The sequence below is a fragment of the Schistocerca gregaria genome, chromosome 4, assembly GCF_023897955.1.
Source record: "Schistocerca gregaria isolate iqSchGreg1 chromosome 4, iqSchGreg1.2, whole genome shotgun sequence".
Lineage (NCBI taxonomy): Eukaryota > Metazoa > Arthropoda > Insecta > Orthoptera > Acrididae > Schistocerca > Schistocerca gregaria.
The window spans coordinates 347,923,837-347,941,856 of record NC_064923.1 but is presented as its reverse complement, the minus strand read 5'-3'; the positions used below and the strand labels follow the sequence as shown (position 1 = coordinate 347,941,856).

At 43.0% G+C, this 18,020-nt stretch overlaps 1 protein-coding gene across 4 annotated transcripts in view; it reads left to right on the top strand.

The window, feature by feature from the left end:
- LOC126365779 (segmentation protein cap'n'collar) overlaps window positions 1–18,020 on the top strand; it is a 765,194-nt gene that overhangs the window by 460,099 nt on the left and 287,075 nt on the right. The window contains exon 1 of one of the 4 annotated variants that reach the window (XM_050008343.1): window positions 14,815–14,928. The exons of the other annotated variants lie outside the window; for them this stretch is intronic. Within the exon in view, the coding sequence (XP_049864300.1) occupies window positions 14,851–14,928 (78 nt within the window). The 5' untranslated portion in view covers window positions 14,815–14,850. Of the gene's footprint in view, window positions 1–14,814; window positions 14,929–18,020 lie in introns of those variants that run through there. 4 annotated transcript variants of the gene reach the window in all.

Here is an 18,020-nt window from a genome sequence, read left to right as displayed (position 1 = left end):
TTCTCTTTATTCTATTAACACTGACAGTTTAAAACCAAGCTTGCCACGAATATAATGTTACAAAAGGAATTAATTACGTTGAGCTCTACCATGAGTATTCATATTTTACTGACATCTAAACTACTGAAGCTCCATGCTGCCAAATTTTACCCTCTATGTAGTGTCGCAAGGCAACTCATTAATGTTCTTCTAGTTGGTAAGTAAATTCTGGTGGAGCTTTCACTTTTTTTTTATACCAGTCATGTCACTGGTTTGATTCGGCCCGCCATGATCCCCTCTCCGTGTGGGCCTCTTTATTTGAGAGTAGCACTTACTCTCTTCGTTCTATGTGTGTTTTGTTTTCGTGCTGTGATGTAGGTTGCAGTAGCTATACAGAGATAAAGAGGCTTGCACAGAATATAGTAGCGTGGAAAGCTGCGTAAAACCAGTTTTCAGAATGAATTAGACGACGACGGTCGACAACAACAACAACAACAATTCGAAAGCCAAATCCTTCATCTAACAAGCCATCGGACGGGAAAGCTAAACCCAGGAATAGACCGGCTTCTCCGTTGTTCTTATATCATTCTTATGACGATCGTAACTACGTGGCACATACCGTATAGTGAACGGTGAACAGATGTCATTGGATTTTTACTCATCCTTCCTGTATTCTTTAGTTTTGTAGAAGCTGTGCATAGTTTGTAAAATAGTGTGTAATCGGCTCCGTAGCTTCTCGTAAGAAATTATACAAATTAATAATGGGTAAATGTTACACCAATCAAATCTGTGTGGCGTAAAGGAGCCATCCCCAAGATAATACCAGTATGTATGCTCTTTTGTGCGTTATGCCATTCTTACAGGATCACTCCAAGCCAGATGGGGTATAGCTTATGGCTATAGACAACTGAATAATCGTTAACTCAGAAGTTATCTGGCTGCAGAGGCAAGCATGCGAAATAACATATTCGTCAGTGATTTATCAAAGTAAAGTATGTAGAAATAGCGTCATTTTTTATCTTGCTTTGGGGTGCGATGATGATGGTAGAGAACGTATTTGAAATAATTCTAAGAGAGAAAGCTTTATATAGTCTCTTACGTAGAGTAGTGCACAATTTCAAAACGTCGCGATAAATCACTCAGAGCTGGTGAGAGTCACGTGATACAGACACCAGAGCGCAGTAGGCTAATATGCAGTGAAAAATCCCATAAGCATGTGGGAAGTGAAGGAAATCGACACTCCATTCGTGGTAGGATACTGGGAAACTGCGCTCTATCCATGAATGATATTGGTCAACTAGTTGGAATCCATATACGGTTGGAGCATATTCAAAGACGGGTGGCACGAGTCTACCTTGTGATAAAGTCTAATACAAATGTAAAAAATGACTGGACTGCCAGAGGCCCGAAAAACACTTGTTATTCCTTGAAAATTTATGTATAAAATCTTAAGACAAAGTTTTCAGGGTTTAATCTGTTAACCTGCTTAATTCCCCAAACTACAGCCCTAGGAGAGACAGTGAAGGTTGAAGTAAATTTCGCGTTCTTTGCGCTTTGCATCCGTGGATGAACGGGAGAAAACCTCAGTACGTGGTACAATTAATAGTACTCTGCCCACGCACTTTACATTAATTTTTCGGATATAGATGTAAAAATAAGGGAAATTTATTTATTCATCCAGATATACAACTTAGTAACTTCACGTATCAGTACAGTTGTTCCATATGACGAACACATGCTGATAAATGTAGCAAAAAGTGTGGCAAGAACGTTACAAGATGTTGCATAAATATAGATGTTTCATTCATGCAAGAAACACCTCAGATCATGTTGTACCATATGATAGATTATCTGACTCAGCATCATACAGTTAGTTGTAGCAGGCTTAGTGTATAAGAAAGATATCTTCGACAATCTAGGGATATTTCACGGTTTTCTGTTCCAATTTTCCCAAGCTTTTTCTGCTCCAGTTTTTCCCTTTTTAGTGTAGCAGGTTTTAATAATTTTTTTTTTAATCCAGTAAATTCCAGTACCTGCGGCCGTCCTAAGTTTTTCACAAATTTCCCGAGTTACTTCATCCTAATGCAAGATGAAGTCTTTAAAGTACGCCGCTGATACGCTTTCAGTTACTGGGCATCCGTCTTTGTTCACAATGATATCAGAGTTACGTCAAGCCCTTAACAACATACCCTTCTCTGTAAATGACTGAGCAAACGTTCAGACAGAGAAATAAGCGAGACCTGTTGTTATACTTGCAAGTGTTAGAGCCTATGCGAGTGGCAAATAAGAATCTTCTGCGCATGCTCTTGTTACTATGAAGCTAGGCGGTAAGCTGTCAGTATAAACAGAAATATGGTATAGAATATCCGCAATTAAATCTCTGCCATAGGAGAAATAGAACTAACTTCCGTCTGCTAGGCGGAAAATGTTTCACCTTTTCCATGATTCATTCATCTTCATCGTGGAGCGATTCCGTTCATCCCTTCTTCAGTTAACATCCGTTAAACCATAAAAACGCTCACACCATCACCTCAACTGCAGCCGCGGCTTTAGAGGTAGCCAAACTATATCAAATGCTGCTAGCTGCAAGCGAACAATCAAATGTGCTGCATCACGTAGCAGTCCGCGCTTTACGATCGAGAATTCGAGATCGCATTCGGGCGTCATTTCAAACTTGTCCCAGTAGCGACTGATTAATTGTCACGGCAGGAACTCGAGGCAGCCGTTCTGTAAGCGATCACCGGTTGCGCCGAGAGATTGCTCAATACTGTATTTAATAACAGGGGCGCGTAATATAAAAGCTCCGCCGAACGGCTGATGCCGGTCAAAAGGGCTGGCGATAGCGGCTGTTGAGGCCGGCGGCCACCCGCGGCGCTGCAGGCGCAGGGAGGGGCGTGGCCTGTGCGGCGGCGCACGCGCACTGGCTGCTCTGCGGACCGCGCAGCGGGGCTCCACTATGGCGGCCGCAGTGCCCGGCGAGCGCTAGCGGCCATGAAGGCGGTAAAGCTCCGCCATAGCGGCCGCAGTTCTTCTAGAGATCTGCGGTCGTGTGTGAGCAGCGCCTGAGGGTTTTGAACGCCAACAGCTGCGTCAGCGATGAAAGGAGTAGCATAATCTTGACCGGCCTATCGTACGCGTTCTCCTCCGAGGAAACAAAGTTATTTACTAACTCCACAAGCACATTTTACTGCATTTACGTTGTCCTCTGGGGATAGATTAGAATTTTTGTGTAGCTACTGTAACCTGCATTCACTTGAGCCTTTTTATTATACTTTAGTGTGTGTCTTTGTCTTCCTCTTCTTCACATTCTCCTCCTTCATACTCCCCCACCCTCTCTAAAAAAGAAGATCCCTCCATTACAAAATTTATGATTCCTTGATGTCTCAGGATGTGCCTCATCAACAAATCCTCCTTTTAATTACGTTTAACCGTAAATTTTCTTTTGTCTTCCATTAAATTCTGTATCTCCTCATTAGTTATCCCATCTTCAGCAGTATATTTTTTTTTAGCACCACGTTTCAAAAGTTTTTGTTTTCTTCTTGCCTGAACTGTTTATCATCGACGTTTCATCTCCTTAAAGGTTACGTTTACCTTCAGAAAAGACTTCTTAATATTTAACTGTCTTTTCGATCTTAATTTCCCTTTTTAAGAAATGCTTTCCTTGCTCTTACTAGTGCATGTTTCATCCTTCTGTGGTTCGGCCACTGTTATTTATTTTGCTGCCCAAACAGCAAAACTCATCTACTACTCTTAGTATTTCATTTATTAATCTAATTCCCACAGCATGGCCTAATTTAATTTCTATTATAGTCTGTCACTATAGTTTTATTTTTGTTGATGGCATCTTATAAACTATTTCCGGTGCTCTATCCATTTCGTCCAACAGCTCTTCAAAATACTTTGCCATCTCTGAACGAACCACAATATTACCAGCAAACCTCAAAGTTTTTATTACTTCTTCCTCGGCTATAATTTAGTTCCCAAATTTCTCCTTGGTTTCCTTCACAGTTTGGACAATGTACAGAGCAAATAACACCGGGGATAGGCTACAGCCCGCATCTCGTGGTCGTGCGGTAGCCTTCTCGCTTCCCACGCCCGGGTTCCCGGGTTCGATTCCCGGCGGGGTCAGGGATTTTCTCTGCCTCGTGATGCCTGGGTGTTATGTGATGTCCTTAGGTTAGTTAGGTTTAAGTAGTTCTAAGTTCTAGGGGACTGATGACCTAAGATGTTAAGTCCCATAGTGCTCAGAGCCATTTGAACCATTTGACAGGCTACAGTCCCGTACCTTTTCAACTGTTGATTTCTTTTTACGTCTTTCACTTCTTAAAACTGCAGTCTCGTTTGTGCGCAAGTTGCATACAACTTTTCGCTCTTTGTGTTTTATACCTGCCAAAATTTTCGAAGACTTTGTTCCAGTCTTTATTGACGAAAACTTTCTCTGAATGAACAAACGTTATAAACTTACGGTTTGCTTTCTTTAGCCTGTCTACCAAATACGGCGGTATTGCCTAGTGTGTTCCTTTCTCCAAAACAAAAACTGATCTTTTCCGAGGTCAGCTTGCACCAGTTTTTACGGTTCGACTGCAGTGGTTGTATATTCTGTCCAGGATACCACTGAGCTCAACAGAGGCACTTAAAAACGAATTATTCATCACATGTCTCATCCTACTACGACATCAAGTGGCAGTTTCACAACATCGACCTAAATTAAAATTAACCATGCTGTGACCGATATTTGATATGAGAAAATCACAGAACAGGGCATACATAATATGATGGTTGCCTCGGATGGTTGAATAACAGTGCTGTAAATGTGCTGTATCTATGAGTCTGTTGTAAATGTAGCTTAGGCCTTCTTTAATGTTACCTTAACCCAGTCTTGTTGTAGTAACCAACAGAGAGCCGCAGGTGGCATACTGAATATTTAATCGTTAACGACAGACGGTTATTTGTAGAGCAGATATGGAATTTGAAAACATTTTTTGATGGGCAAAGGTGCCAGAAGCAAGAAATTCGCAACAGGCTTTGTAGACTTTAGGAATGGCTCTGAGCACTATGGGACTCAACTGCTGTGGTCATTAGTCCTCTAGAACTACTTAAACCTAACTAACCTAAGGACATCACACACATCCATGCCCGAGGCAGGATTCGAACCTGCGACCGTAGCAGTCGCACGGTTCCAGACTGCGCGCCTAGAACCGCGAGACCACCGCGGCCGGCAGACTTTAGGAAAGTGTCACTGTATCAACAAACTCACACACTGTAATTTTCCCGTAGAATTGGACACCGGCAGCACGACACTGCTGTTTCAGAAACAATAACGAAATCGACCAGCGAAGTTACACTCTTGGATGAGATTTGGTGCTTGTTTTAAGTGGAGACAAGTGTAAGGTAGGGGCACGATCTAATCGCCATTAGTTTTGAACTACGCGTAGAATAAAGTCGTCAAAGAATGGGAAACCTACTTGCAGAAGAAGTCGTTATGAACCAAATTGGAGTAGTTATCAGGACACGAGAACATTGCTGCCCGCTGCTTAGCATTCGTTGGTGATGATGATCTGTCACCGGAGGTCTTTCACACAAGCAGAAATGGAGTCAAAATTGGGCAACAGATATCGTTTGGAAGGCAGAGTGCGTCACTCGGTTTAGGGGAAAGGCTGGAATTAATCCCTGCAAAGAACGATAGAATAGACGAAGTCGGCCAGCTCAAGCATCTCGGTATACCACAGAACCGATTGAACTACATGGTGTTCGGTATGTAGGGGGGAATTTTAAAGTGCCATAGAACATACACAATTTATTGAAAACGTAATATTATTTAACAAACATTTTAAGTAACGTTTCCTATTTATGTGTGAAAAATTATATCCTCCATATGACCATCCAATACCGCACGGCAACAAGCAATGCGTTCATTGAAGTTCTAGATGACGCGTTCACAAACATCTTGTGGATGCCGTTAATAACCCTTTTAATTTCATCATTCAGTTGGTGTGTTGTTTAAGATTTGATCACGTACACCTTAGATTTCACAAATCCCCACAAAAAAGTCACAAGGCGTAAGATTGCATGATTGGCAGGCAATTCCTGGTTGCCGCGCGAAGAGAGAAATTTTTGAGCAAACTTTTCGTTCAGCAGAGAAATCGTTTCACGGGATGTGTGACACGTCGCGCCATATTTTGAAAGTAAAAATGTCATGTTCATCAATAAGAAGGAAAAACCACTCAGGAAGAATGATTCGGTAGCGGCCGGCGCTCATCATTTTCAAAAAAGTACGGGCCGATCACTCCTCGTGCCTTGAACCCACACCACACGGTCGTGCGTTGTGAATGCACCTCATGTTGCAGTCTTTCGCGGATTTTGCACTTCTTCTTGTTCACCTACCCACTGAGATGGGAGTGCCCCTCATCTGAGAAAATTTTTCTTTTTGTCAAGCTCTCGTTCTCTGCTTGTCGAGCCAAGGCCCATTGAGCAAATCGATGTCTCTTTCCACGACCTGCAGGCTTCACTCTTGTATAAGTTGCATCTTGTGTGCATGCATTTTCAAATCTTATCAAAGGATGTCACGCAGTGAACTTGGTGATAAATTGTTGAGCTCGTCAGGGAACCGATTTCATGGGGCATACGATCACATTGTCACGCACGGCAGCAATGTTTTCTTGTGCACGGTCGTCCTGCTTCCTTACGTTTGAAACTGAACCCGTGGTTTCAGACTTCCTGATTGATCACCTTTCGAACTGATGATTCGGTTGGCACTGCATTACGTCCGAATGTCACACGCGATTCACGAATGGTTGCCTTGGGCCTTTTACTCTTTTTGTAATAACTTCTTATCACTTGGACACGTTTCTCAGTTGTCATCTGGTCAATGACGAAAATAAACATAATGCTTATCACTCAAAAGCTATAAGGCTAATAATGGGAAGGATCGCAATAACAAACATGAAAAAGCCACTGGTGCCAACCATCCTATGGGACAAAATGCTGCAAAATTCAAGTTTGTCCTTACTTCCCGGACACCCGTTAGATAAAGTTTCAAACCGTCGAACTGCAAAATGAAACTGGTGTTGTCACAAAAGAAAAACACCAAGACACACAGTCGCTGTTATTGATCCAGAATGCCTGTTATTAGCGACAACAATAGTGGTAGAGAAGAAAGAACGAAAAAACCTTGGCCCTAGAAAATCCGGCTGTACTTAATGACTTTAGACGTTCTACGGAAGTCGATTCAGTTTATTTGTATGTATCTCTCGAATGGGAAACGCTAGACTCACTAGATGCATACCAAACTACACCGCATGTTAACAAAACCAGAGCCAGCCGTTGTGGACGAGCGGTTCTAGGCGCTTCAGTCCGGAACCGCAGGTTCGAATCCTGCTTCGGGCAGGGATGTCCTTAGGTTAGGTAGATTTAAGTAGTCTAGGGAACTGATGACCTCCGATGTTAAGTCCCATAGTGCTTAGAACCCTTTGAGCAAGACCAGAGGAAGGGGCAATTGGTGTGTAAAAACGATTTATCAACATAGAGGAGGATTTGCAGAATACAGGAATTATAGACGAAACGTAAATGAGAGGAACGTTTTTAGAAAGAAAATGATACATTTATTTAATTGGATACGGGAACCAGAAGCAGCGCACACGGACAACCACTTTCATTCGAAATACGAGGAAGAAACAGCAAGCAGAAGGACCAAAGAACATTGGCGCTGAAGAAACCTGAAATACTGGGAATAATGTGATGCGTAATAGACGACATTCTACTCAAGAAGATGTCTGTCGTACGGACTTTCGCATGACTCAGGGTAAATGTCGCATTCGTAGTAGAAACATTATTGTCTCTAAGTAGTGGCTTGAGTTGGGTGCACGACATAATTTATAACTGCAAGTATTGTGTAGGGCATGCCTGTAGGACGTAAGGAAGAAATGTCAAAAGTGAAAGGGCAGAGCATTTCGGCTGTTTCCAACGCCGTAAGCTATTCAGAGCAGGTCATTTGCAACTTGACATGCTTGCTACATACATGCGTTACGTATCACTCACTGTAAGGTACATGCCTGAGGCTTCTTATTGTGATACGCCCGAGGCTTTCTTTTCTTGACACTAAAGGATGAAGCGTGGCAGTAGAGGTTGCTGATACAACAGTTGTGGCGAGTTGTAGGATGCTCCTATATTACTACAACCTGTAATTTTGTAAGCAGGTTTCCACGATTCTTATTAGTATCTGTAAAGATAATTCTTATAGCTTGCACGAAAGACAAACGATTTGGTAATGTATTAACGTTTTTGGCACCGCAGTATTTGTAACCTAATGAGTAACGATATGGATATACAGTGGGTCAGAAACAGTGTGTACAGCGTAGGTTAAACGGTAAGTTGTGGTGAGAAATAGTCTTAAGAAAAAAATTTGATACCTTGCGTCGTATTCGAGTTAATTACCATCGAAGTTAGCCAATCAGGCCTTTGCGCGCGCTAATTCAAGCTGCCCACCAGATTCACTAAGTGTCAGTTGTTATCATAGCGTAGATGATATCGCACGAGACTGCTCAGCCTTTGGCTCGGGTTCGATCCGTACTACCGTCTCATGTCCAATTTTTGTAGCGCTCTTTTGTTCAATTTTTGGAATCCAAACGAAGATGTCGTTTGACGACACCGTCTCTGGCGGGCCGCTTGAATTTGCGCGCGCAATGACCTGATTGGCTAACATCAATGACAATTAACTCGGAAACTGCGCAAAGTATCGAATTTTTTTCTTAACAATTCTTTCTCTGTCCAACTTACGCTTTAACATACTTACAAGCTCTTCAGGCTGTTTCTGACCGGCCTGTATAATTTTCAAAATGGTTCAAATTGCTCCAAGCACTGTGGGACTTAACGTCTGAGGTCATTAGTCCCCTAGACTTAGAACTACGTAAACCTAACTAACCTAAGGACATCACACACAACCATGCCCGAGGCAGAATTCGAACCAGCGACTGGAGCAGCCGCGTGGTTCCAGACTGAAACGCCTAGAACCGCGCGGTCACAGCGGCCGGCCTGTATAATTTTTCTTTTATCGACTTTTGGAAACAGAATCCCATTGTTTTCATTCTTGGTGTGATTAGTTACCAAGTGAAGTATTATGTGATGACAGAAAAACGTGCTTTTTTTCCTGATATAGCTGATAATTTGAAAAGACGGTCACTTGGTGAGTCGTGAACTGATGGGGAAAAATGTTCGGAAGTTTTTCTCTACGGAAAGCTGCGCTTTAAAAGGAGGAAATGTCATTTGCACCATTCTGAAAATTAATTTATTTCATCCAATATATTCAAACTAAGGACTTGTCGCTATAGTACCTTTGCCTGTGATGTGTAACAACTTATTTATTATTTTGTTTAGTTTGTTATATATCTTTGTCATTGACTCTTTCGAGGTTACTGTTTTTGTATTTCTTGATTTGTGTAGCATTTGTCGTTGGCATCGACTTTTGCAGTTCTAATAGGTTTTTAATCTAACGTTAAACAGCCTCATGAAGGTAGTACCGTAAACCACATTTCTTTGAGAAGTCTTGTGTTAGCTGGTGGTTTCAACTCTGTATTCGTAAACCGTAATAGGTCTATGTCTATTTCGCGATTAACTGCTGTTACGGGAAACATTGACCTTGCCGATACTAACCGTCTGCTTTGACCCATGACACCATCAAAATGGCGGACACAAAGTGCTAACCTAAATTTAAAACGTGCCATAACAAGAATTATAATTATTCTCATGACATCAACATGCAACATTTCAACCTAAACTAGACAATTGGATAATGTTAGTTCACACATTCATGTATTGAAATGTTAGCTCGATTTACCCTTCACGCAAACAACCTCAGAAATTTAGCTTTCGAAACCCTTTTTGTTGTGCTCTAGCTAGACACTGAAGTAACACAGTACGTCTATTAACATAACCAGATGTGAGGGTTTTGCGAGCAGAGAGACTTAGATGTCGTCATAGTTGTACAAGCGCCTCTTCAAGTTCCTTACCACTTCCATTTAGTTAATATTCATTAGCATTTCTCCTGTCCTTTCTTTATATAACACATACATATTTTAGCGCAACGCAGGCTTATTGATGTGTTAAAAAATACATATATGAATATTTTCTAATTTATTTCCTCACTCGTTCGTTATGTTATTTCAGATCATTAACTGTAAAACTTTTATAGCTGTATTGATATTAATGATCTAAAAAGATGAAGTTGGCATGTACTAATGAAATAATTCGATACGTTTTTGGTACCACAAATGTAATGGATAATTATCTCACGTTTAGAATAAATACATTTCGTGTACCTCAAGTCAAATTATCTTTTTTCTGTACTTCTTCAAATTTATCGTATCAGTTACGGAAAAATGGCAGTTTGAGAATTTCGCCGCCTATTGGACACATTTTTGCTACGCCTATGTTATACCTGTCATGGTCACGGCGTTGTTGTAGTTCCACCACGACTAATGTTTCCTTTACTGCACAGTCGCAGACTGGTCAAACATTTCTCCCTGAGCGTTGTCCAGCAGGCAGCGCGCGATGTATGCGCCGGGAGAAAGCCGTCAGTATTGTGCGCGCGCCAGATTCACGATATTTAATGGCGGCGACGCTTTCTAAGCGCACCCTTCACACTCCCGTGAGAAACCAGCCTCCCCGCTGAGCCTCAATTTCACAACCTCCGCCGTAGGCTTAAATCCGGCTAAAATGGAACTAATTGCATGGTCCAGCACGCCGTACTGTCAAAAGGCTGAAGTGACATTTTGTGGTTTCCACGGTGTTGAAAGACACTTGAGATTGCAGCTGATTAAGAATTCACGGAGAAAAAATTAAATAACTATTTATTCTCCTTTTCCCATTTGTTTATCGAATCGGTTATATCTATTTGTGACAAATTTACGTGCTATCGATTTCAGAATCCTATGACTCCATCTCAAGCACTTAAATTGAAGCAGAAAACCACCTCTATCCCCAAGAAACCATCTACACTGCGGTGACAAAAGTCATGCACGTATACTCACGGCGGCAGTATCGCCTACACAAGATATAAAAGGGAAATGCTTTGGCGCAGCTGTCATTCGTTCTCAGGTGATTAATGTGAAAAGATGTCCGACGTGATTGCCGCCGCATCACAAGCATTAACAGAGTTTGAACGCGGCGTAGCCGTTGAAGCTATATAAACGCATGGAACATCGATAGGGAACGACGTCCGCAGTGTAAAGCGTGTGCCGAGGATACCAAATTTCAGGCGTTACCTCTCACACAGACAGCGCAGCGGCCGATGGCCTTCACTTAACGGCCAAGAGCAGCCGTGTTTGCTTAGAGTAGTCAGTGCTAACAAGCAAGGGACACTGCTTGAAATAAGCGCTGAAATCAATGTTGGACGTGCAAAGCACGTAGCCTTTAGGACAGTGCGGCGAAATTTGGCGTTAATGGGCTATGACAGCAGAAGACGAACGCGAGTGCCTTTGCTAATTGGACGACGTCGCCCGCAGAGATCCTGAGCTCGTGCCCATATCGGTTGCACCCTAAACGACTGGGCCTGGCCTGGTCAGATGAGTCCCAATTTCAGTTGTTGAGAGCTGACGGAAGGTTTCGAGTGTGGCGCAGACGCCGAGAAGCTATGGAACGAAGTTATCGACAAGGAACTGTGCAAGCTGACGGTGACTCAGTAATGGTGTTGGCCGTGTTTACGTGGAATGGACGGGGTCCTGTAGATGTTCATCTGCTTGGAGGCCATTTGCAGCCATTTGTGGACGTCAAGTTCCCAAACAAAGATGGAATTTTTATGGATGACTTTGCGCCATGTCACAGGGCCATTGTTATCCGCGATTGGTTGGTAGCACATGCTGGACAGTTCGAACGAATGATTTGGCCACCCAGATCGCCGGCATGATCCCATAGAGCACTTACATGTCATAATCGAGAAGTCAATTCGTGCACAAAATCCTAACCGGCAACACTTTCTCAATTATGGGTGTCTATAGAGGCAGCATGATTCAGTATTTCGTAAGGGGATTTCCAAAGACTTGTTGAGTCCATGCAAAGTCGACTCGCTACACTCGAAAATGGTTCAAATGGCTCTAAGCGCAATGGGACTTAACAGCGGAGGTCATCAGTCCCCTAGACTTAGAACTACTTAAACCTAACTAACCTAAGGACATCACACACATCCATGCCCGAGGCAGGATTCGAACCTGCGACCGTAGCAGCAGCGCAGTTCCGCACTGAAGTGCTTAGAACCGCTCGATCACAGTGTGTGGCTTTAACCTTAAAAAATGATTAACTGATAAGGTTGTATGGCATTGTTGGTTGGGCGACCCTGGAACGGTTGTACAGCCACCTAAAAAGAACGACTGTCCTCGTGCGCAGTGGCACATTTCCTTTGCGAAGTGTGTGAGTCGGCTTTTAATTATGTCTTTTCAGTGGAGGTTTAGCGTTTAATGTCATGTTTGTGTTGTTGACCACTATGAGACGCAAACACGGGAGAGAGTCAAATCCTGTGCTGCCGTATAGCGTGGTCCTGTCGAAAAGCACGAAGGGCCTTACCGAAATTAATGTTACTACTCGACGAAGCGATGACGCATCACACGCCGTGGCTCCAAGAGATATGCTGAGGAGGATGAAATTTAACCCACCTCTGGTCGTGAGAAACTATACGCCACCACCTCCCTCGTTAAGTCGGCCAAATACCGACTATAAAATTGTCTTCTACCACCAGGATTTGAACCGGATACCTCGGAATAGAGTGACACCGACTGCCAAATTAGTAGCCATGGCTACAGAGACGGATCGAATTTAACAAATCAAATTAAAGGAAAAATACTTACACATAATTATTTTATTTATCCTAGTCAGTTCCCATCCATCCCACATACATTGGTAATTTCCAGAGAATTTTTACTCTGTCCATTTAGAGGATCTTACATGTAATGCAGTTGCAATATTTTTCGATTGACAGATGTGAGTGAGTGGGTTTCTCTCATTCGCTGCTTCTTCAGGTTCATGTCTGAGAGTATATGCAGTGCAAGAATGAGAGTTGATTAACTTCCTCCGTACCCATCAGTGGATACCTTACAGCCTCAATACAAAATCGAACAGTAGTTCCCAGATATACAAAAGATTTGGCTTAGGTATTGGAACAGGCACACTCATGACACTTGCCCCAAACTAATAGTATGTGAAACTGTGAAACCGCTTGCTCAGTCGTACGTAACTGGTGAAAGGAAGGAAGATTAGGGGTTAACATTCCGTCAACGTCGGGTTCATTACAGACGAAAAGTTAGTGGCGAGGTGGTTGAACGTGGATTAAACAAATTAATGTGGGTGCGAAGAGAACAGCGTAGTGTTCCTGTGACGGTTGTGAGATTATAGGGGCACAGCAGTTTCAGCAAATTTACCTTACATACATCCAGCATTGTGACACGGATTTGACCTTAATAACTTGTCTCTTTTGTGGAGGTATGGACATTCGGACCATATGCAGTGAAATGTCGCTGCTGGAGATGAATCCACAGCCATTCATGCACACGACGCTATCTTTATCCAGCTGCCTTTTGTCTGTCATTGCACAATTTTCTTCTTCCATTCTCTCTTCTTTCCATTGCATTTTCTTTAATCTCTCTCTCTCTCTCTCGCTCTGTTCAACAATCCCTATTCCTCCCTTCTGCTTTCATGGTTTCTACTGCAAGTGCTGTTTTTCTCGCCATGTGTCTATTTTCTCCTATATTTTCCTCCATGCACAAAGGTTTCTCTGCGTTCTCTTCTGCTTCTCTGTTCCCTCCTGTGCTTTTCTGCATTCCCTCATAGCTCTCTGCATCCTGTTCTCTTCTCTTTTGCTGTCATATGCGTCATTATCTCTCTACATTTGCTTCTCAGCGTCCTCTCGCGCTTCCCTGGCCCTCTTGTGCTCTCTTCCGTTCTCTTTTGCTTCCCTGCATTCTCTTTTGCTTCCCTGCATCCTGTCTTGCGTCCCTGTGCCCTCTCTTGCATCCCTGTGCCCTCTCTTGCATCCCTGTGCCCTCTCTTGCATCCCTGTGTTCTCTCTTGCACCCCTGTGTTCTCTCTTGCTTCCCTGCGTCCTCTCTTGCTTCCCTGCGTCCTCTCTTGCTTTCCTGCGTCCTCTCTTGCTTCCCTGCGTCCTCTCTTGCTTCCCTGTGTCCTCTCTTGCTTACAAGCGTCCTCTCTTGCTTCCCTGCGTCCTCTCTTGCTTCCCTGTGTCCTCTCTAGCTTCCCTGTGTCCTATCTTGCTTCTCTGTATCGTCTACTAAATCTATCTGTTTCTGTTGTTTTGCCGGCCGAGCGATTCCAGGCGTTTCAGTCTGGAACCGCTCGACCGCTACAGTCGCAGGTTCGAATCGTGTCTCGGGCACCGATGTGTGAGGTCCTTAGGTCAGTTAGGTTTAAGTAGTTCTAAATTCTATGGGACTGCTGACCTCAAAAGTTAAGTCCCATAGTGTTCAGAGCCATTTGAACCATTTTTTCTGTTCTGTTCTGCCCCACCTTCCTGCGTTCGCTTCTCTTTCCCCGCGTTCGCTCCTGTTTCGCTCATTTGCTTCTGTTTCTCTGCTTTCGTCGTGGTTTCCCTTCATTTGCTTGTTCTGCATAGTCTTTGATATCTTCCCGCCCCTCTCTCTCTCTCTCTCTCTCTCTCTCTCTCTCTCTCTCTCTCTTTCTCTCTCTTTTACACACACACACACGCACACGCACACGCACACGCACACACATATGTACGCACTCTCGCGCATACATGCTGTGTACCTTGTCCACTGGTTATCAGCGAGGCCGCCCTCGCGAGATAAGCGGCCTCAGAGATGTACTTGAGTGGCGCCCACGGCAGTGTTTGATGTGAAAGGGAGGCGAGGCGCCATGGGCATGCCACGGGTGGCGAGGGCGTCCAGCTGGAACCGCGGTCGCAGCCGCCGCCCCAAGAGGCCGGCACGAACAGTGAGTACCACTGCAACACGAGGCACACGTCCCCAACCCATGCCTCTATTCTCCATCCACCGTTTATTTTTACCCGCAGTCTCATCTGTGACTATTAGTCCTAACAAAGCTTAAACTATAAAAAAAGCACAGTACAGTTTTGTTGGAATTTCAAATTATACTCCTGATCTCGCGAAGTAAATGAGTTCATAAGATGGATAATGGTAAAAAAAAAAAACAACTTAAAAGTGGTATGAACACATGCATATTGTAAGCACTGTAATGATCACACCAGTCTTCGCGTTCATTTATATATTTGCTACATTGTATTCTGCGATATTTCACGGAAAACTGGAGCAACAAAAACTGTATGCCACTCTGCTGTTTTGCCTCATGTTTCATTTGAGTACTTCAGTCAGTGCGGTTGTTGTCGATCGTAGATGTATGAAATCAAGTGGGAAGGGGCTCGATTGCTATCTAATCGACGATAATGTACGGCAGATTACTGTACTAATTTGGCCGTTGTGCACTTCGAAATTTTATTGCTATTAAACGTGGCAGCTGTACTACTGTACTGTTCCAGATTTGTTCTGTTCAGCCTGCTTAGCAAGAGGGGTAGCCGTTTGGACAGCCTGAGGTGTAAATTACCGTCACATGAAAAATATGGTTGACATGAGGGAAAGAATTGGCAGATTACAGTATTTAATTATCACACTGCGCTCCAGTGCCGTTTGTAACGTCGTATAAATCATGCATTCGTGTGCTTGGAGGATCCATCTGTCGGATTGATCTATTAAACTGCCTGGGCCCTTTCGCACTTTCCGAGGAGACTATGCCGTAACACAGCTCATTACCCCTTCTTATGTTGTCATTCACTACTACTTCATAGGAACATGATCACGATCTAACATTCTGCAAAGCGTCATTGCAGCGCAAAACCAGACACTATTAAACGTATGGCACTTAGAAAATATCGGAAGAAGGTAATTCCAAACCTCCCGCTAACCAAGAAAATGACACAGTATCCACGTGTTGTCTATGTCTTTCTCATCTCTAGCCTGATCTGGATGGCTGTATCGTAGGGCAGGTAGTTATTCACTTGAGCGCGAAAAGCATCTGAGAAGATAGGAAACAGATGTTTTGCAGCAGAGAGAGCGTCTATTGGTGGAAGCGAATCGCGTGGTACATACGCGCAGATAAACGGCTGCCAGTAACATAACACGGTTATGCTAGACATGAGCTTTTAATCTCGGAGTACTTTCTTGAAGTGTGTAGGGCATTCTCAGTTATGCTTGTAATAAGCTTCACTAACATTGGAAACTAATTATAGCGTTGTTCATCATCATGACGAACATCATCTTCAGCCAATACGAGTCTACTGTTAAGTAAAGGTCTCTTTTAGACTTTACCATGGCTTAAGGCATTTCAGCCATGATTACGTCTCCCACTCCAGTTTTTTTCCAGATCCATTTGTTTCCTTCTCTCTTCTAGTAATTCCCAATGCGCACTCATCATTTGCTTCCCGTTCTTATTCCATTTTAAATCATCTGCTCCGTTCAACTGTACGGTACAAAATAAAAGTAGTCATCAAACTGGAAGCAGGTTTGAATACCGCAGTACTTCACTACTATTTTTTCTGTTGGAAGTGGCATTTTCTTGCATTTATCCGAGCTGATTCAGCAATTCATAGGGTGCTCTAGTTTAAGATGTAATGTTAATCACCTCGCAACTTGGCATTATTCACTCACATAAGGAGTTGCCATTACTTGATTATTGTCAGAAAATGTGTTTGTGCTAACCATGAATCGAATCCTGAATCACTGAATTTGTGGCATGGTGCCAGCGAAGCTGTTAGACCATCGTGCGATTACGTCTGTCGCAATGAAGTTGCTGAATGTTTCCTAATGTTGATCTGCGACTTTGACGTCAAATTGTTTCTTTTTTTCTTTTCTCCTTTTAATGTACTATTCTCTTCTCGGTTTTCTCCATTTTGTTGTTGTTGTTCTCCTCCTTCTTCTTCAGCTGCTACTGCTACTTCTACTTCTGTTACTATTGCTAGAATGGGGATACAGTTTGCTGTCTTGGCACCTTGTGCAAAAATTTTGCTAAACTGACGTAGCTTCTTAACCAGTGATTCATTCAATAATAAGTCTCTTTCGTTGTCATAAATCATTCCTCCACAATCGGGAGTCGAACAAAAATTATAGCGCAGTGTCTCTACTGCATTATTATTGAATTTAAGGTTATCCATTGGACAAAGAAACAGTACGTTTGACTATAATCTCAGTAGAAAGGCAGTCGCATAATCATTTTCTGTAGAACTGATGATGCGAATCCAGGATTAGTCAGTCTTCGTGTCGTTGTGAGGTAAGTGAATCATGTTTTGATACGCAGCTATCCTCTGACAAATTATCTCCTTCTAGTGCATGATCCGTATATCGGCTAATCAGACGAATATATCTCTAAGGTTAATCGAAGTTCTGCCATTAAACTGCAACTATTTCACCTTCGAATATCTGTTCTTGAACCGCACATTTGCAGGCTACCAAAAGTGAACTATTGTCTTACAAGTAAACTTTCTGTGCTACGGAATATACTGCTCGATTACAATCTCCTACCGAGCGACGTCGTGCAGTGGTTAAGGCACTGAGCTCTTATTTGAGGGGAGGGGGTTTCAAAGCTATCCAGCCATTCAGATTTTCCGAAATTTTCTTAAATAATTTCAGGTGAATGCGGGGATGATTTTTTAAACAGCCCTCGGTCGCATCCTTCCGCCACTTTTCTTCTGAGATAGCACTTCGTCCTTAACGACCTTGACGTTGAGGACACCTTAAAGGCTAATCTTACTGTTCTTAATTATCTTTCCTCGTCCCTGTAACCTTTGTTCTGTGTATTCTAACTTAGGATTCCGTTGGCTGAAAGATAGCTAACATGAAGCTCAGGTATATGCTCTCTGCCGGTGATTAGTAACTGTGGATTCAATATTGAGGCGCCGACTAAGACGTAGAACAATATACGCAAAGTGTTAGAGGAACTTATTCCGCATGCGATACTATGGCCTTCCACTGCTAAGGCAATTGTCGGTGAACGTGGTAACATTGAACCGGGCTGGA